The sequence below is a fragment of the Salarias fasciatus genome, chromosome 2 (genome assembly GCF_902148845.1).
Source record: "Salarias fasciatus chromosome 2, fSalaFa1.1, whole genome shotgun sequence".
Lineage (NCBI taxonomy): Eukaryota > Metazoa > Chordata > Actinopteri > Blenniiformes > Blenniidae > Salarias > Salarias fasciatus.
Window position 1 is genome coordinate 14021533 of NC_043746.1, and position 21205 is coordinate 14042737.

General features: G+C 42.3%; 3 protein-coding genes across 13 annotated transcripts in view; all 3 read left to right on the plus strand.

The window, feature by feature from the left end:
• The window catches only part of LOC115397429 (protocadherin gamma-C5-like), a 292251-nt gene that overhangs the window by 165820 nt on the left and 105226 nt on the right, over positions 1-21205 (plus strand). The window lies entirely within an intron of this gene.
• Positions 887-20054, plus strand: LOC115397678 (protocadherin gamma-A11-like). Of its 2 annotated transcripts, none has more exons than XM_030104116.1 (2): positions 887-2255; positions 18995-20054. In XM_030104116.1, exons 1-2 carry the CDS (start codon positions 906-908, stop codon positions 20042-20044), a joined length of 2400 nt encoding a protein of 799 aa, XP_029959976.1. In that variant the 5' UTR covers positions 887-905; the 3' UTR covers positions 20045-20054. The 2 variants fall into 2 exon arrangements, with proteins under 2 accessions (XP_029959976.1, XP_029959985.1); XM_030104125.1 differs by lacking the exon at positions 887-2255 and adding an exon at positions 10384-11765 and having other exon boundaries at positions 19019-20054.
• Positions 14100-16574, plus strand: LOC115397707 (protocadherin gamma-A2-like). Its single transcript, XM_030104152.1, has one exon. It carries the CDS (start codon positions 14138-14140, stop codon positions 16529-16531), a length of 2394 nt encoding a protein of 797 aa, XP_029960012.1. The 5' UTR covers positions 14100-14137; the 3' UTR covers positions 16532-16574.

A 21205-nucleotide genomic window follows, 5' to 3' on the forward strand; every position in this document is an offset into this window, starting at 1 on the left:
CATCATCATCATCATCATCATTATTATTATCATTATTATTATTATTATTATTATTATTATTATTGATAGTAGTAGTAGTAGTACTAGCCACATTAATGTGAAACAGAAATTAAGCTTGTTTTTTGGGGGGGAATTTCAGTCTGTATTTATAGACATTTTAACGACAAAGGGGCGACAAACAACTGTTGCAAAGTGGAATCTTCAGTGTGTGTGTGTGTGTGTGTGTGTGTGTGTGTGTGTTTGAAACCATCCTTGCAGTTTTAATACTTGAGCGTCGTTCTTCCATCTCGATATCAATCTCTCTCTCTCTCTCTCTCTCTCTCTCTCTCTCTCTCTCTCTCTCTCTCTCGCTCTCTCTCTCTCTCTCTCTCTCTGTTTTTTTTTTTTTTTTTCACTTTTTCGTGTATTTTGAGGAGGGTCCGATCGTTTTCTCATCCCAGTACACTGTACATTGAAGGTGATCTTTCACACTCTTCTTGAAAGGAAAAAAGAAGTAATTTTTAATTTGGTTTTATCTGTTTTTGACGTTATACTGAAGATGTGAAATAATATGGGGACAGTAAATTATTTTCTGGCTGCCACAGCAGTGTGTAGTTCAATATGATGAACTCTTAGGGCCGCTGTTGACCAAACAGTGTTTGTGAGGAGAAGGAACCAGCAGTTCCTCCACCCATAAGGACGGATATCGGGCAAGAGAAAAGACACAATGAACAGAACGGAATACGCCATCGACACAGTTTGCAATTAGTGGATTGTGGATAGATGTTATTTTTCCAGAATCATTTACAATCTCATTGGTGATTACAAAACCTCAGGACAAAGAGGATCATATCTCAGCTTTAATTTATTGTTTTTTGGGGGGATTTTGATTCTTGTATTTCGACAGTCACACGACGGTCAGAACAATGAAACGGCAAGTACTGCTTCTCATCTCGTTATTTGGAATCATCTCAGTTACTGGGCAGGTCAGCTATTCTATTCCGGAGGAGTTGCCGAAAGGATCTTTTGTCGGTGATCTTGCCCAAGATTTGGGTTTGGATGTGAAAAGATTGAAGTCAGGAAAAGCTCGCATATATGTGGCTGACAGCGCAGACTACATCGAGTTGAATCGGGAAAAAGGAGTCCTCCTCGTGAAAGATAAAATAGACCGAGAGCTGCTATGTGCACAGACGGCCCCTTGTGCTTTGCATTTGCAGGTTATTTTGGAGAATCCGATGGAGTTTTACAGCATTAACGTCGAAATCAAAGACGTCAATGACAACGCTCCGATGTTCAAACGTGGTGAAATGCAATTCAGAATAAGCGAGTCAGCTGTTACAGGAACGGCATTTCTACTCGAGCAGGCGATCGATCTGGATGTTGGTAAAAATGGCCTCCAGAGTTATATGTTAAAACCAACTGATAACTTCGCTTTAAAGTTGCACAATCAAGCAGACGGAAGCAAGATGGTTGAAATGGTTTTGCAGAAACCTCTTGATCGAGAACAACAAAGCAATTTGTTGCTCGAGCTGACTGCAGTAGATGGTGGGGAGCCGCAGCTCTCTGGCGCGGTTCAGATACACATAACTGTGCTTGACAGTAACGATAATGCTCCAGTTTTTACACAGAGAACGTATAAGTCCACCTTGAGGGAAAATTCACTCTCAGGGATGGTAGTAGTCACAGTTAGTGCCACTGATTTAGACGAGGGATCAAATGGAAAAATATCCTATTCAGTTTTAAACTCTGTTGATGATGCCTCTGATATATTTGACATACATGGAGAAACTGGAGAAGTGAAATTAGTCGGAAATGCTGACTTTGAAAAGAAGCGTCAGTATCAAATTTACGTTCGAGCCAGTGACGAAGGAGGACTGACCGACACTACTAAAATTATTGTTGAAATACTTGATACAAATGACAACGAGCCTGCTATTAATGTAATGTCAAAATCCAATGTGGTGGCAGAGAATATCAAGCCTGGCACTGTAGTCACCATTGTGAATATTCAAGACCTTGACGCGGGTGAAAATGGAAAAGTTAATTGTGACATAAACAAAAATGTGCCGTTTTCAGTCTCATCAACATCGAATAATTTTTTTAGTATCACGACAGACAGTGATTTAGACCGAGAGAGATCATCTGAGTATAATATCACAGTGACCTGCTCTGACGAGGGAGTGCCCTCCCTCTCCAGCAGCGTCACTCTCACCTTACAGATCTCTGATGTGAATGATAACGCACCTGTCTTTGAGAGGAGCTCATATGAGGCCTACATCGTTGAAAACAACACCCCGGGCCTCTCTATATTTACAGTGAAAGCCACAGATGTTGACTGGAACCAGAATGCCCGTGTTTCTTACATACTGGAGGACTCGTCTATTAACGGAGTGCCAGTCTCCTCATATGTGTCCGTCAGTGCAGACAGTGGAGTCATCCATGCAGTGCGCTCTTTTGACTACGAGCAGATCAAAGATTTTCAGTTCCTTGTCAAAGCTCAGGATGGAGGCTCTCCTCCACTCAGCAGCAACGTGACAGTGAAAATCCTGATCCAGGACCAGAACGACAACCCCCCTCAGGTCCTGTACCCAGTGCAGACTGGTGGCTCAGTGGTGGCTGAGATGGTGCCTCGTTCAGCAGATGTGGGCTATCTGGTGACCAAAGTGGTGGCTGTTGATGTTGACTCTGGACAGAATGCCTGGCTATCATATAAACTCCAGAAAGCCTCCGACAGAGCGCTGTTTGAAGTGGGATTACAGAATGGAGAAATCAGAACTATCCGCCAAGTCAATGATAAAGATGCAGTCAAACAACGACTGACTGTTACAGTGGAGGACAACGGACAGCCCTCTCGTTCAGCTACAGTCATTGTGAACGTGGCGGTGGCGGACAGCTTCCCTGAAGTGCTGTCAGAGTTCACTGACCTGATCCACGACAAGGAGTACAATGACAACCTGACTTTTTACTTGGTGTTGGCTCTGGCTGTCGTTTCCTTCCTGTTCATCACCTGTGTGGTGGTGATTATCTCAGTGAAAATCTACAGATGGAGACAGTCCCGCATCATGTATCAGCCCAACCTGCCTGTGATTCCATATTATCCTCCACGTTACTCAGACACTTTGGGGACAGGGACTCTCCAACATGTGTACAACTACGAGGTGTGCAGGACGACAGACTCCAGAAAGAGTGACTGTAAGTTCGGCAGAGCTGGTAGTCAGAACGTGCTGATCATGGACCCCAGTTCAACAGGGACGATGCAGCGGATACAGAGTGAGAAGAGCATCCTGGATGAACCTGACTCTCCTCTAGAGGTGAGAAGTTATTTGTTTTTTGTTTTTGTTTTTTTACGTGCTGTTTTACCTGCGTATTCATCTTTTTTCCCTCATAACTCTCGTTTGCTTGTGTTTTTTATTAGACGTAAAGTCGTGTTAAATACTACACGCGTGTGAATTGAATTCTGAGAGAAAAAAAACATTGAGGTTCTGTGTCAATAGCAGTGCAGTAATTTGAAACTTACGATCAGTCGTGGTGTTGATAAGAGTGATCACAGTAACCACGCCGTGTGACAGAGTTCTTTGCACAGATTTTTTTTTTTTTTCGTTTTGTAATTTCAGCACCGTGGACAGCGACGGAATCAGCGAGACTCTTGTTGCAGTATTCTAACTTTACAATCAAGTCCTGTGATCACGCTTTCATTTTGAGTCGAAACATCTACTTTTAACAGTGAACATGGCCCAATTTATATTAATGATTAGTTTTTAGTTTTTTTGTTTTTTGTTTTTTGTTTTTTGTTTTTGTTTTGTTTTAAACAATTATCTCTTATATCATAACGCCTCGCTCATACCACAACCTGTCAGATCTCTGAAGCTCTGGCCTGGACAGAGCCTATATGAGAGACTGCGCGTGAACACAAGAAAGCCTGTGTGAATGCCGTGTGAAAGTGATTGGTTGGTGGTGGTGGTCGGAGGGGTCGGAGGGGCGAATGGTCTTCCGTCACTTTACCCCAGGTGTTTGTGCATTTACCAGCATCGAGTATGGAGTTAATGAATAATGCAATTGTAAAGCAACTCCGAGTGTCCCGAAAAGCGCTATGTAAAATCAAAGCATTGTTAAAATTGTTATTGCTCTACATTAAGTGGATAAGCGTCGCTCAAAGACAGTTCTTTATTCGGGTCTCAGTCTTGAAATACTCGTTTCATACATCATTATTTATATATTCTAGTCATTTACCATTTGCAAATATTATTGAGTAGTTTCTTAAAGCTATTAAATGTGGAGCATGATATCAAAACGTGCATCATTGTTTTAAAGTCACATATTCAACAGACATTTCATAGAGTTAATTTTTCGTTTGTTTTCTGCAGTTTTATGAAGTGAACTCTTAGGGCCGCTGTTGGCTAAGATGTTAATGAATGAAAGAGGATAGCAGGACCTCCCTTCTGACGTCGTCATTATACAAAAAGGAAACGACTAGAAAGGATCGTACAACGCTGATGGAAACGGACTGATTAAAAATTATTCAATCAGTGTTCATCTTTTGAGATATCGGGCTTTTAAGATTTCATTGAAAGCCGACTTGTGGGATCAATGTGGACTGTGATTCGTGGATTATAAATGGACTGTGCATCTTCACAGTGGAAAAAAGATCGAATAGAACAATGAATCGGCAAGTACTGTTGTTTATTTCCCTCCTTTCCTTCGACGCAGTGATCGCGCAGGTCAGCTACTCTGTTCCAGAGGAAATGTCTAAAGGATCTCTGGTGGGAAACATAGCGCAGGATTTGGGTTTGGAAGTTAAACGTTTGATATCCGGTAAAGCAAAAATCTACACGAGAAACAGCGACGAGTACATCGAGCTGAACAGAGAAAGAGGAGTCCTCCTCGTCAAGGAAAGGATCGACAGAGAGGCGCTGTGTACAGAGACGGCGCTTTGTGCTTTACATTTTCAGATCATTTTAGAGAATCCGATGGAGTTTTACACGGTGACTGTACAGGTTACTGATATTAATGACAATGCACCTACATTTGAAAAACGTGAGATAGTTTTTAGAATTAGTGAGTCAGCGGTTATTGGAGCAAAATTTGACCTGGAGAGAGCTGAGGATCTCGATGTTGGATCTAATGGCGTTCAAAAATATGAACTCAAACCAACGGATAATTTTTCGCTAAAAATGCACAGTAACACAAATGGCGTTAAAAACGTGGAGATGGTATTACAGAAGCCTTTAGACAGAGAGAAACAGGAGCAGATATCTCTCGTGTTAACAGCAGTAGATGGAGGAGAGCCGCAGATGTCAGGAACAATGCTGATCGTCATTACAGTTTTAGACGCGAATGATAACGCTCCTGTTTTTACACAGCAAACATACAAAGCTACAGTTACAGAAAATTCCCCTATAGGCACAGTTGTTGCTCGTGTAACAGCCTCAGATGCAGATCAAGGCTCAAACAGTAAAGTAACATATACGATTACAAATACGTTAGACAATGTGAAGAAAATGTTTGAAGTCAACCCGGGAACTGGTGAAGTTTCTGTAGTTGGAAACATTGATTTTGAAAAATCGAAACACTTTCAAGTAAATGTACGTGCTAGCGACGACGGAGGACTCACTGATTCTTGTAAATTATTAATCGACGTGCAAGATATTAACGATAACACACCTGAAATTAACATAATGTCAAAGTCAAGCATGATTTCGGAAAATGCCCCACTTAACACAGCCATTATAATGATAAATATTGAGGACATTGATTCTGGAGAGAATGGAAATGTGCAATGTTATATCACTGAAAATATCCCATTTGTGCTGAAATCATCAACAAATAATTTCTATACTTTAGTGACAGACAGTGAGTTAGACCGTGAAAGGTCCCCTAAGTATAATATCACAGTGACCTGCTCTGATGAGGGAGTGCCCTCTCTCTCCAGCAGCGTCACTCTCACCCTACAGATCTCAGATGTGAATGATAACCCACCTGTCTTTGAGAGGAACTCATATGAAGCCCACATAATAGAAAACAACACCCCAGGCCTCTCTATATTCACAGTGAAAGCCACAGATGTTGACTGGAACCAGAATGCCCGTGTTTCTTACATTCTGGAGGACTCCTCTGTTAACGGAGTGCCAGTCTCCTCATATGTGTCCGTCAGTGCAGATAGTGGAGTCATCCATGCAGTGCGCTCTTTTGACTACGAGCAGATCAAAGATTTCCAGTTTCTTGTCAAAGCTCAGGATGGAGGCTCTCCTCCACTCAGCAGCAACGTGACAGTGAAAATCCTGATCCAGGACCAGAACGACAACCCCCCTCAGGTCCTGTACCCAGTGCAGACTGGTGGCTCAGTGGTGGCTGAGATGGTGCCTCGTTCAGCAGATGTGGGCTATCTGGTGACGAAAGTAGTGGCTGTTGATGTGGACTCTGGACAGAATGCCTGGCTCTCATATAAACTCCAGAAAGCCTCCGACAGAGCGCTGTTTGAAGTGGGATTACAGAATGGAGAAATCAGAACTATCCGCCAAGTCACTGACAAAGATGCAGTCAAACAACGACTGACTGTCATAGTGGAGGACAACGGACAGCCCTCTCGTTCAGCTACAGTCATTGTGAACGTGGCGGTGGCGGACAGCTTCCCTGAAGTGCTGTCAGAGTTCACTGACCTGATCCACGACAAGGAGTACAATGACAACCTGACTTTTTACTTGGTGTTGGCTCTGGCTGTCGTTTCCTTCCTGTTCATCACCTGTGTGGTGGTGATTATCTCCGTGAAAATCTACAGATGGAGACAGTCCCGCATCATGTATCAGTCCAACCTGCCAGTGATTCCATATTATCCTCCTCGTTACTCAGACACTTTGGGGACAGGGACTCTCCAACATGTGTACAACTACGAGGTGTGCAGGACGACAGACTCCAGAAAGAGTGACTGTAAGTTCGGCAGAGCTGGTAGTCAGAATGTGCTGATCATGGACCCCAGTTCAACAGGGACGATGCAGCGGATACAGAGTGAGAAGAGCATCCTGGATGAACCTGACTCTCCTCTAGAGGTTAGTTATTTTTGCTTTGAGTGGTTGTACTTTCCTGTGTGGATATTTTCAGCACCATGGAGAGCATCTCTCTTTGTTGACACGCATCAGGTATTCAGTCTTACAGATTTTTGGAGGTGTGCTAATTTTTAATTACATTTGCTTTCATTTTTATTAATGGTTGATTCAGACATATCTGTTAGGGTTTTTCTCAGTAAATCATTGTTAAAAATACATATACAACATAATTGTTATACCCACTGTGAATTATCTCCACAGGAAAATAGTTGACAATCAATACTTTAGAAGACTTCATCAATATGTCATAAAAACAGGGTTTTTTTTTAAATGCGTATACATGTTTTTCTACAGTTCCACACTTTCCGAATTGAAGATAACATTTTGTCATATCTCTAAGTTTGCTGGGGTTTTTTTTCTTTTGTTTTCTTTTTTTTTTATTTGAGTTAGTGTGTCATCCAAAATTACTTTTCATGAGGAGCTATGTGTGGAGCTGTTCCTTTCAAATTTGGGATTAGAACACTCTAATATACTGTAGGCCACATCTCATGTTCTGATTAATCTTGTTGAGATATTGTCATGCGGCTTGAAATTACAGATGGTTGACTCTAAGGGACGCTGTTGGTCAATCTAAAATATCACCATACAGGTCCCTCCTTTCCCGCTGTGGTGTCAGAGGAAAAGCAGACAGAGTGCGTTACATTGACGGGCACTGGAAAGACAAACTGGTACATTCTTCCTATTTTGAACTGGGACAGGGACTTGACAGGGACTCTCCAACATGTGTACAACTACGAGGTGTGCAGGACGACTGACTCCAGAAAGAGTGACTGTAAGTTCGGCAGAGCTGGTAGTCAGAACGTGCTGATCATGGACCCCAGTTCAACAGGGACGATGCAGCGGTTACAGAGTGAGAAGAGCATCCTGGATGAGCCTGACTCTCCTGTTGAGGTTAGATACATTTCACTTGCTCCTACTCCCTGACTATGGTATTTCTTATCTTATCCTATAAATGTTGTTCATCTGTATCACTACACACAGTCTCTCTCTCTGACTCTCTCTCTCTCTCTTTCTCTGTCTCTCTACTGTTTTTTTCTGCATTTAATCTCTTTTGATCCTTTTGTCTTTTTCATGCATTGCATTAGTTTGAATTATTTTTGGTTCTTGTCAGATTATCAGGCTAACTTTGTTTAGCTGCCGGTGCCTTTGTGGTCAAAATTTTTATCATGTATTTATAGTTTACAAGTAGTTCTGCCTCGAGCTATGATCTGCCGTGGTTGAGGTTTGTTCTTTCATATTAATTGAACATTTGGAAAACACATAACTCTGATCTCAGAATGAAGGACTCTAAAACTACGTTACGACGTTTTCCATCATTTACACTTTTTGAAATTAGAAATGATTCGTAAAATGTCAGTTTGTTTCACCCAATAAGCCACCGGTGAAACTATTTTGTTTCATTATTTCAATGTCGGTGGGAAAAAAAAGTCCCAAAACTTTCCCTTGATGCTTCCCAATATGTAGAAAATAGCTTCAGACATTGCCTTTATGCCCGTGCAACTATGAGTTCAGCACCACGGAGAGCTCCCCCATCGCCCTCAACTGCGTTTCAGGACAGATAAAGAAGTCTGACTGAAAGTTGCACAGCTTGTTATGGTATGGAATTGATAAGTATTTGTGAGTACAGTGTATCAACGGTTGCAGTTGACTTTGGATCGTGGTTTCGTTTCCTGCGTTCCCTCCTTGTCACATTTTTTATCTTCTGCACACATTTTGTTGTATTTTAAAAATACCTAATTTACTGTCTTTTAAATCAACAGGTTTGTTTTTCTGAACTATTTACGATTAAAACTGCACACATTTTAAACAGATTGATTATAAGATGGGCTTGTTGCTTATTGAAATTTTTAGCCAGTTGTATTGATATAGTTGCGTTGCTCATTTTGTCCTGTTAGTTGATGCTCAAAATGTAAATCTTCGGTCGCTTAAGAGTGTTTTGTTTTGATGTATGCAGGGCCGGCCCGGGCTTCAGAGGCGCCCTAGGCGAGACCGAGACGAGCGCCCCTTGGGAGCGTGTTTTTCGACCGGTCCCGATATTTGTTGAGCGGGGGGGGGGGGGGGGGTGCGCCGAGGCCAGCGCCGGTATGCGCCTCAGTGCCGGCCAGCGCCGAGGACGAGGAGCGCAGTGCGTCGGACCGCTGCACAGCGGGGCACACGGAACACAAAGCGTCGTGGCGCCCCTTGTACGACCGCGGCGCCCCCCTCGGGACGTGGCGCCCTAGGCGGCCGTCTAGTTCGCCTATGCCTAGAGCCGGCCCTGGATGTATGGATGAATGCCGCAGATAATATTTCAACATTTGTAGTTTGACTTCAAAAAACACGCCCCACTGTTTAGGATAAGTCCGCCTGCAAAGCAGCTTGAGCTACAGCACCACGGACAGTGCATGTAACTGAAAGTGTTTTCTGCCTTCGTCAGTCTGACCTTTTGTGACAGGGTTCCTTCCGCGACAGGTGTCACGCTAAAAAACACGAGTGATGGAAAAAACAGAACTTGCAAGTATTTTTTTTTTATCACTGGTGTTTGTGGAGTGGTGAAATAAACATTTGCAAACGGTCATCTTCAAATGCGCCATATTTTGTGAGACATTTCCCAGAAGGAACCCCGTCACGCTTTTATTATATTTCGAAAAATATTCGTACTTCTAGGTAACATTGTTTAACAACATCGAAAACATAACATCAATGTTTCTTTAGTGACATTGGTTGCTACTTGTGTATTAGGAATCAACCATTATTTCGTTCTTAAAATTTTAACAGCAATGTGAGTGATTCCGGGTTGTATTCTGTTCATGCTGGTGTAGACATTTTTTGACAGAAGATTGTGAAGCTTTGTGAGTTGTTGCTGTTGTTGCTGCTGCTGCTTTTGCTTCCTTTTTTTATATCATAAATTGTGATCAGTGTGTTGTATTAGTAATTTTTTTAAAATTACTGATTTCTTTTCATTGTAAATTAAACTATAATTATTTGAAGAAAAACTAATAGGTCCGTCACATTTTTATTTAAATAAGACGTCTCCAAAAGGCGCCTTGTAGTTCATCACATTCGACAGAAAGAGACGCTGTTAGCTGCAAATTTTGTGAGGTGGAAATGTGTTGCAGTGCCTCCCATACACGTCAGCGCCTTGCACTCAAACAGAGACCCTGCGCTTCTAGTCGGATTTAACATGGAGATCAGAAGCAAGTGATGTGGAGTGATTCTTTTGTTTGCGATTTCTGGTAAATTCCACATTCTGGACCTTCCGGTTTTGCCTACAAGTCAAAATCCGAAGCTGAACTGGGATTTTAACATTTTTTTCTTCAAAAAGGTGTGATCGGAACAATGGAATTGGAAGCGGTGTTCTTTATCTTGATGCTCTATCTCCTTGTCACACGGGCGCAGGTCAGCTACTCTGTTCCAGAGGAAATGGAAAAAGGAGCTGTCATAGGTAATATAGCCCACGATTTAGGATTAGGAGTAGGCCGATTGAATTCTGGTAAAGCTCGTATTTTCACTGGTAGCACTGAGGAGTATGTAGAGCTGAAGCGAGAAAAAGGAGTGCTCCTCGTGAAGGAGAGAATAGATCGAGAAACGCTCTGCGGTCAGACAATGCCTTGCGCACTACATTTCCAAATGATCCTGGAAAATCCCATGGAGTTTTACACAGTAACCGTTGAAATTACTGATGTAAATGACAATCCTCCAATATTTGAAAGAGGTGAGATAAAATATGAAATTTCCGAGTCGGCTCTCACTGGAGCTCGTTTTGTCCTAGAAAAAGCGATTGATGGCGATGTTGGTATAAACGGCTTGAGCAGCTACACGCTAAAACCCAGCGATAATTTTGCATTGAAAACAACCAGCCGAGGGGACGGTACCAAACACGTCGAAATGGTTTTACAACAACCCTTAGATCGAGAGAAGCACGAACATTTATCATTAATTCTTACCGCCCTGGATGGCGGTTCACCACAGCTCTCAGGGACAATGCAAATAACTGTAACTGTTTTAGACGCAAATGACAATGCACCCGTTTGTTCAAATTCAGAGTACAAAGCGAGTGTTGTAGAAAACGCTCCAATTGGCACCGTGATAACAACCGTGAAGGCTACTGATGTGGATAAAGGAAATAACGGAAAAGTGACCTACATGATTCCCAAATCGACAGCAGCAAGTTTTTTTGAAATAGATGCTGACAGTGGCGTGCTGTCATTAGCAGGCAATGTGGATTATGAAAAAAGGAGACTTTATGAGATAGACGTGCAGGTGTCAGATCAAGGAGGGTTATCCGATGCATGTAAGGTAATTATAGATGTGACAGACACAAACGATAATGCTCCCATCATTAACGTTATGTCCCGATCCAGCACACTGTCTGAAAACATGAAACCAGGGACAGTGGTGACAATGCTTAACATTCAAGATTCAGATTCAAACGACAATGGCAAAGTTAAGTGCGTTTTGAATGAAGACATACCTTTTGCCATTAAGTCATCCACAAACAATTTCTTCACTGTTATGACAGAGAGTGGCATGGACCGAGAGAGATCCTCTGAGTATAACATCACAGTGACCTGCTCTGATGAGGGAGTGCCCTCTCTCTCCAGCAGCGTCACTTTCACTTTACAGATTTCTGATGTGAATGATAACGCACCTGTCTTTGAGAGGAGCTCATATGAAGCCTACATTGTAGAAAACAACACACCAGGCCTCTCTGTTTTCTCAGTGAAAGCCACTGATGCTGACTGGAACCAGAATGCCCGTGTTTCTTACATTCTGGAGGACTCCTCTGTGAACGGAGTGCCAGTCTCCTCATATGTGTCCGTCAGTGCAGATAGTGGAGTCATCCATGCAGTGCGCTCTTTTGACTACGAACAGATCAAAGATTTCCAGTTCCTTGTCAAAGCTCAGGATGGAGGCTCTCCTCCACTCAGCAGCAATGTGACAGTGAAAATCCGGATCCAGGACCAGAACGACAACCCCCCTCAGGTCCTGTACCCAGTGCAGACTGGTGGCTCTGTGGTGGCTGAGATGGTGCCTCGTTCAGCAGATGTGGGCTATCTGGTGACCAAAGTGGTGGCTGTTGATGTGGACTCTGGACAGAATGCCTGGCTCTCATATAAACTCCAGAAAGCCACAGACAGAGCGCTGTTTGAAGTGGGATTACAGAATGGAGAAATCAGAACTGTCCGCCAAGTCACTGACAAAGATGCAGTCAAACAGCGACTGACTGTCGTAGTGGAGGACAACGGACAGCCCTCTCGTTCAGCTACAGTCATTGTGAACGTGGCGGTGGCGGACAGCTTCCCTGAAGTGCTGTCAGAGTTCACTGACCTGATCCACGACAAGGAGTACAATGACAACCTAACTTTTTACTTGGTGTTGGCTCTGGCTGTAGTTTCCTTCCTGTTCATCACCTGTGTGGTGGTGATTATCTCAGTGAAAATCTACAGATGGAGACAGTCCCGCATCCTGTATCAGTCCAACCTGCCAGTGATTCCATATTATCCTCCACGTTACTCAGACACTTTGGGGACAGGGACTCTCCAACATGTGTACAACTACGAGGTGTGCAGGACGACCGACTCCAGAAGGAGTGACTGTAAGTTCGGCAGAGCTGGTAGTCAGAACGTGCTGATCATGGACCCCAGTTCAACAGGGACGATGCAGCGGATACAGAGTGAGAAGAGCATCCTGGATGAACCTGACTCTCCTATCGAGGTTAGAAGCTGTATTTATTTATTTATTTATTTATTTATTTTGGGGGCTTGGGGTGATGGTGATATTCTTGTTTTGTTTTTCGTGCTGTCTTGCATTCATTAGCTAGTTTCTCTCGTAACTCAAGTTTGGTTGTGCTTTTATACTACATGGTGAGTCTGTAATACAACACGTTTTTGTAATTAGAATTATTGTCAGAGTTCTGAGAGAGAAAAAAATGCCCTGAAAGCTGTGTTTAAAACACGCGGTCAAGTAATTTGAAACTCACAGTTGTGTTGTTGAGCGGTAGGCCAAATACTAATCATGGAATTTCACAAAGTTGTTTGTATTACCACGAATTGCATTTTCTAACTTCAGCATCGTGAAAAGCAGCATTTGATTGATTGATTGATTGATTGATTGATTGATTGATTGATTGATTGAAGGCTTTATTTCAGACATGATGAAAACAAAACATCAAAATACCCCAAACTAAAATAGTCAATAGTAAAACAATGTTCCCATGTCTGAAAAGGAGTAGAAGCAAATGCTCATTTTATATACGCCTTCTCCTTTATCAATAATTGATAGTCAGCAGTTCTTCGTATTTACATATACCAATCCCTCATGAATATTCATATTTGCACAAGTTCATATTGACAGACAAAGACAATGAACACGTAAATAAATGATATGCGAAAACATTTCGTGAGACTTATGAACTTAAAATCAAATACTGTTAACACACTTTATTGTGAGTCCCACCATCTTTTAACACTGAAACCTGGGCTTTCAATTATGTTAACAGGTCATTTTAACGATCATCTCTATTATCATTCCTCTGTATTAAGCGGGTAATGATCACTCAGACAGGACGGTAAAAGACAGGTCCCAGAGTTCAAATAGCCCTTTCAAACATTAATATCTGTGTATTTTAGACTTATCAAACGCAAATCGTGTTGACTGATTTCATAAATCGTATGAAAACTGGAACATGACATGAAATGTGCTTTATTTTTATGATGACGCATTGGTATTTGGCGGACATTTCATACTGAGTTGGTTTTTAGTTGGTTTTCTGCAGTTGTACGATGTGAACTCTCAGGGCCGCTGTTGGCTAAGATGTTGATGAATGTCAGTGTTGCAGAACCTCCCTTCCAGCGCCGTCATTATACAAAGAGAAAACGTCGGGCAAGGATCTCATCTCATTGAAGCGGACTGATGAAAAATATAAATCAAAGCGCTTTCCCCTTTGGAGATATCGGATTTTTTAGACTTCATTAAAAAGAAAAAAAACGATGTTGGGAGATCATCCCGGACTCTGATACGTGGATTATATATGGACCGTGTAGCTTCACAGTGGAAAAAAAAGATCGAGTAGAACAATGAATCGGCAAGTACTGTTGTTTATTTCTCTCCTCTCGTTCGACGCAGTGATCGCACAGGTCAGCTACTCTGTTCCAGAGGAAATGTCTAAAGGATCTCTCGTGGGAAACATAGCGCAGGATTTGGGTTTGGAGGTTAAACGTTTGATATCCGGTAAAGCAAAAATCTACACGAGAAACAGCGACGAGTACATCGAGCTGAACAGAGAAAGAGGAGTCCTCCTCGTCAAGGAAAGGATCGACAGAGAGGCGCTGTGTGCAGAGACGGCGCTTTGTGCTTTACATTTTCAGATCATTTTAGAGAATCCCATTGAGTTTTATGCGATAACTGTACAGATTACTGATATTAATGACAATGCGCCAGTCTTTGGAAAAAAAGAAATATTGTTTAAAATAAGCGAGTCGGCGGTTATTGGATCGAAATTTGACCTGGAGAGAGCTGAGGATCTCGATGTTGGAACGAACAGCGTTCAAAAGTTTGAACTCAAACCGACGGATAATTTCGCGTTGACAGTTCACAATCATGCAGATGGTGTAAAAAACGTGGAGATGGTGTTACAAAAGCCTTTAGACAGAGAGAAACAGGAGCAGATATCTCTCGTACTAACAGCGGTAGATGGTGGAGAGCCGCAGATGTCAGGAACAATGCTGATCGTCATTACAGTTTTAGATGCGAATGATAACGCTCCTGTTTTTACACAGAAAACATACAAAGCGACAGTAACTGAGAATTCCCCTATTGGCACAGTTGTTGCTACTGTAACAGCCTCAGATGCTGATCATGGCTCTAATAGTAAAGTAACATATTCTATTACAAATACATTAGGAAATGTGTTTAAAATATTTCAAGTAAACCCTGACAGTGGCGAAGTTTCTGTAGTCGGAAATGTTGATTTTGAAAAATCGAAACATTATGAAATAAATGTGCGCGCAAGTGACGAAGGAGGACTGACTGATTCAGCCAAGGTGCTCATTGATGTTCAAGATATAAATGACAACAAACCCGAAATTAATATACTGTCAAAATCCAATGTTATATCAGAAGATGTCACACAAGCCACAGTTGTGACTGTTATAAATGTCGAGGACTTAGACTCAAGTGAAAACGGAGATGTAAAATGCTATATTACTGAAAACATACCCTTCATTTTAAAACCATCAACAAGTAATTTCTATAGCTTGGTAACAGACAGTGATTTAGACCGGGAGAGATCTTCTCAGTATAATATCACAGTGACCTGCTCTGATGAGGGAGTGCCCTCTCTCTCCAGCAGTGTCACTCTCACCTTACAGATCTCTGATGTGAATGATAACGCACCTGTCTTTGGGAGGAGCTCATACGAGGCCAGCATCGTAGAAAACAACACACCAGGCCTCTCTATATTTACAGTGAAAGCCACAGATGTTGACTGGAACCAGAATGCCCGTGTTTCTTACATACTGGAGGACTCCTCTGTGAACGGAGTGCCAGTCTCCTCATATGTGTCCGTCAGTGCAGACAGTGGAGTCATCCATGCAGTGCGCTCTTTTGACTTCGAGCAGATCAAAGATTTCCAGTTTCTTGTCAAAGCTCAGGATGGAGGCTCTCCTCCACTCAACAGCAACGTGACAGTGAAAATCCTGATCCAGGACCAGAACGACAACCCCCCTCAGGTCCTGTACCCAGTGCAGACTGGTGGCTCAGTGGTGGCTGAGATGGTGCCTCGTTCAGCAGATGTGGGCTATCTGGTGACGAAAGTAGTGGCTGTTGATGTGGACTCTGGACAGAATGCCTGGCTCTCATATAAACTCCAGAAAGCCACAGACAGAGCGCTGTTTGAAGTTGGATTACAGAATGGAGAAATCAGAACCATCCGCCAAGTTAATGATAAAGATGCAGTCAAACAAAGACTGACTGTCATAGTGGAGGACAACGGACAGCCCTCTCGTTCAGCTACAGTCATTGTGAACGTGGCGGTGGCGGACAGCTTCCCTGAAGTGCTGTCAGAGTTCACTGACCTGATCCACGACAAGGAGTACAATGACAACCTGACTTTTTACTTGGTGTTGGCTCTGGCTGTAGTCTCCTTCCTGTTCATCACCTGTGTGGTGGTGATTATCTCCGTGAAAATCTACAGATGGAGACAGTCTCGCATCATGTATCAGTCCAACCTGCCAGTGATTCCATATTATCCTCCACGTTACTCAGACACTTTGGGGACAGGGACTCTCCAACATGTGTACAACTACGAGGTGTGCAGGACCACAGACTCCAGAAAGAGTGACTGTAAGTTCGGCAGAGCTGGTAGTCAGAACGTGCTGATCATGGACCCCAGTTCAACAGGGACGATGCAGCGGATACAGAGTGAGAAGAGCATCCTGGATGAACCTGACTCTCCTGTCGAGGTTAGTTGATTAAGTCTGCCTCATATGAATCTATTTTTAAATGGCATTTGAGGGTATATGCATATGTTACAATTCTCGTGAGCTCAGGCTTTGTTTTCCCTCCTTAAGTTTCCATCAGTATTTAGTTTTGATGCTTTTTCTTTTTGTTCTGTCTGTTCTGTTTTCCACATTGTGTTCTGTCAGGTTTCTTTTTGACACCGATAAAGAAGTTTTTTACTTACTTTTCAAACGTCACGTAATTTAACATTATCTTGGTCTTTTGTGTGTGTGTTTTACCACCAAATTTTCTAATGCGACAAACAAGATTTTCCATCAGTAATCGTTTTCATCCGTTGACGTCAGATTTCTGTCTGAAAGATTCTTTACCGTTGTGGGTTTCGTGGTGCTGAGCTGTTCAAATCAGGTGACAACAGTTGTTCTTCGTTGCTTTTTTCGTGATTTCATCTTTTGCTGAAAACTTTATCCACTTCGGTGCATGCATTTCTGTGCATTGCTCGTTTTGTTGACTTGTGAGTGGGTCGTTAATTCAGCACCTTGGACAGCGCAAAAAAAAATTCCAGCCCAGTCCCTTCAGTCCGGATGTATTGACGTTTTCAAGTCCTTTTTCTTTTCACCCACATTGAGTGTACATCCAGTCGCGTTACTTTGGTGTATTTATTGATATCTTTACCTCAGTATTTTTTTTTTTTAATTCAAAATCGTCTCTACTTCAGGAATGTTGCAAATCACTTCTTTAGTTAATTCTATTACTTGTTGCTGAGTTGTCTCCTTTTGTGTTTGGTCCTCACTAAAATATCCAGTGCAGTGGTTGTTTCCTGCAGTGTTACATTATGAACTCACAGGGACGCTGTTGACCATGGTGTTTATAACTGAGAGTTAGAATAGCAGCACCTCTCATGTGACACCGACAGAAAGCCATCAGGATCGAAGCGAAACGACAGACATTGCGGATTTGTGCCTTCTCTGATTCTAACAATTTCCTGGCCGTTTTACTTGTTGTGGATTAAAAACAGCGACTTTTGTATTTTATTTTATTTTATTTTTTACCGGAATGGCTCACTTCTCATTGGAAATACAGTCGAATTTCTAAATCTCGCCAGGAGAGAAATCTGTGAACGAACAATGGAGGGAATATTGCTGTTGTGTTTAGTTCTCTTTTCCTTTGACTCGGTGATTGCTCAGGTTAGTTACACAATACCAGAAGAAATGGCGAAAGGATCGTTAATCGGTAACATTGCGCAGGATTTAGGCCTAGAAACAAAGCGTCTGTCCTCTGGTAAAGCTCGCATATACACGAGAGATAGTGATGCATACATCGAGCTGAGCAGAGAAAGAGGAGTCCTCCTTGTTAAAGAGAGAATCGACAGAGAGGCGCTATGCAGACAGACGACGCCGTGTGCGCTACATTTCCAGATCATTTTAGAGAATCCCATTGAATTTTACACGATCACAGTGCAAATCACGGATATTAATGATAATGCACCGACCTTCGAGGAAGAGAAAATGGAATTCAAAATAAGTGAATCTGCCACGATAGGATCCAAATTTGTGCTGCAACGCGCTGTGGATCGAGATGTTGGAACGAATGATCTCCAGAGGTACGAATTAAAACCCACTGAAAATTTTGCCCTGAAAGGAAACAGTAACGCAGATGTTAATAAAAACGTAGAAATGGTGTTACAGAAGCCATTAGACAGAGAAAAACAAGAGCAGATATCTCTCGTGTTAACAGCGGTAGATGGAGGAGAGCCGCAGATGTCAGGAACAATGCTGATCATCATTACAGTTCTGGATGCGAATGATAACGCTCCTGTTTTTTCACAGCAAACTTACAAAGCGACAGTTACTGAGAATTCACCCAAAGGGACAGTTGTTGCTACCGTAACAGCCTCAGATGCAGATCAAGGCTCCAACAGTAGAATAACATATTCGATTACAAATACATTAGATGACGTAAGAAAGGTTTTTCATGTTAACGAGGAGAATGGAGAAATCTCTTTGATTGGAAACATTGATTTCGAAGATGCGCGACATTTTCAGATTAATTTACGTGCTAGTGACGAAGGAGGACTCTCAGATTCGTGTAAACTTGTTATTGATGTGCAAGATGTAAATGATAACAAGCCCCAAATTAATATAATGTCAAAATCAAATGTGATATCAGAAGACGCAAGTCTCAATACTGTTGTTACTGTTATAAATATTGATGATAAAGACACAGAAGAAAATGGAAAAGTGCAATGCTTTATCAGTGACAATGTGCCATTTGTGTTAAAATTGTCTACAAATAATTTCTATAGTTTATTGACTGACAGTGGGTTAGACCGAGAGAGATCCTCTGAGTATAACATCACAGTGACCTGCTCTGATGAGGGAGTCCCCTCCCTCTCCAGCAGCGTCACTCTCACCTTACAAATTTCTGATGTGAATGATAACCCACCTGTCTTTGAAAGGAGCTCATACGAAGCTCACATAGTAGAAAACAACACCCCAGGCCTCTCTATATTCACAGTAAAAGCCACAGATGCTGACTGGAACCAGAATGCCCGTGTTTCTTACATTCTGGAGGACTCCTCCATTAATGGCGTGCCAGTCTCCTCATATGTGTCCGTCAGTGCAGATAGTGGAGCCATTCATGCAGTGCGCTCATTTGACTTCGAGCAGATCAAAGATTTCCAGTTTCTTGTCAAAGCTCAGGATGGAGGCTCTCCTCCACTCAGCAGCAACGTGACAGTGAAAATCCTGATCCAGGATCAGAACGACAACCCCCCTCAGGTCCTGTACCCAGTGCAGACTGGTGGCTCTGTGGTTGCTGAGATGGTGCCTCGTTCAGCAGATGTGGGATATCTGGTGACCAAAGTGGTGGCTGTTGATGTGGACTCTGGACAGAATGCCTGGCTCTCATATAAACTCCAGAAAGCCACAGACAGAGCGCTGTTTGAAGTTGGATTGCAGAATGGAGAAATCAGAACTGTCCGCCAAGTCACTGATAAAGATGCAATCAAACAAAGATTGGCTGTCATAGTGGAGGACAACGGACAGCCCTCTCGTTCAGCTACAGTCATTGTGAACGTGGCGGTGGCGGACAGCTTCCCTGAAGTGCTGTCAGAGTTCACTGACCTGATCCACGACAAAGAGTACAATGACAACCTGACTTTTTACTTGGTGTTGGCTCTGGCTGTAGTTTCCTTCCTGTTCATCACCTGTGTGGTGGTGATTATCTCAGTGAAAATCTACAGATGGAGACAGTCCCGCATCCTGTATCAGTCCAACCTGCCTGTGATTCCATATTATCCACCACGTTACTCAGACACTTTGGGGACAGGGACTCTCCAACATGTGTACAACTACGAGGTGTGCAGGACGACTGACTCCAGAAAGAGTGACTGTAAGTTCGGCAGAGCTGGTAGTCAGAACGTGCTGATCATGGACCCCAGTTCAACAGGGACGATGCAGCGGATACAGAGTGAGAAGAGCATCCTGGATGAGCCTGACTCTCCTATCGAGGTTGGACTGTTTTAACATTCTTCTTATTCATTTCCATGTATGAGCATTTCATGAAAAGCTTCAACTGCATTCAAATGTGAATATATCAAGTTCATTGACTAGATGCCTGTTTAATTTTCAACTGAGCCCCACAGAATATTTTACGGCCACTGGTGGTTTAATCTGGTGTCAATTTATCACTCTTTGATATTTTTATTCACGTTTAACTCTTTTATGAAGTTGTTTGTTCTTTGGTCATATATTGCAGAAAAAGACACATCTATCCAGTGTTACTGGATTTTCAGGAATCACAAATGTGCAACTAACTTGAAACACTAATATCTACTCTGTATCACAGATATACATTTTTCTGTTGTATTCAAAATCATATTGTGATATTGACAATGCATGCGATTCACAGTTTCAGCTGTGTTACAGTTGGTTCACATGTCTGTGGTTTAGTGGCTTTCCATTGAATATCATTCATTTGGCAATTTGAGGTGAGTTGCACCACTTTTGGAAGTACTTTGTGTTCATCTTTGTGTTTTTAAGAAAATTGGACAGTGATAATTTGTGGCAGTTATTTGCTGCACCTCAGGCAGCTATATGTTACACAATGTCTTTGAGACATGTCTAATCTACATAGTGAAATAGTTGAGACATTCTCAGTGTGATCTTTTGTATGTATGGATGGTTCCATTCATTCATGTTTCTTCGAAACAAATATAACCTGGACAGGGGACCAGGGAGCTGTCACCCATCCCAGGTAATTATAGGTAAGAGCAGGACAGTTTGCCAGTCCACAAACACTGCTTGGTTGATTCTTTGAAATATTGCACTAAATTAACATGAACATTGTTATTTAATGAATGTTGTGGTCCCGAACAAAATATACATATCACTTAAGAAATGATCGAACCTAACAAAAAAGTGTAAATTGCTCAAAAAATTAATCAGAATTCAACATTATCGTTGAATATCTGCAGTTTTCTATTGTGAACTCTTAGGGCCGCTGTTGGCCTGTGAGTGTCTGTTACTGGCAGCAGGGTTATTGCAGCACCTCCCATATCTCGTCGACACAATAAGAAAAAAAAAAAACACCACGACGTTGAGGAACGGTCACTCGAGTTTGGAGCAGTATACTTCGATTTTGGAAATTACACGTCCACTGTATGTAATTCTGGAATAAGGAATTGT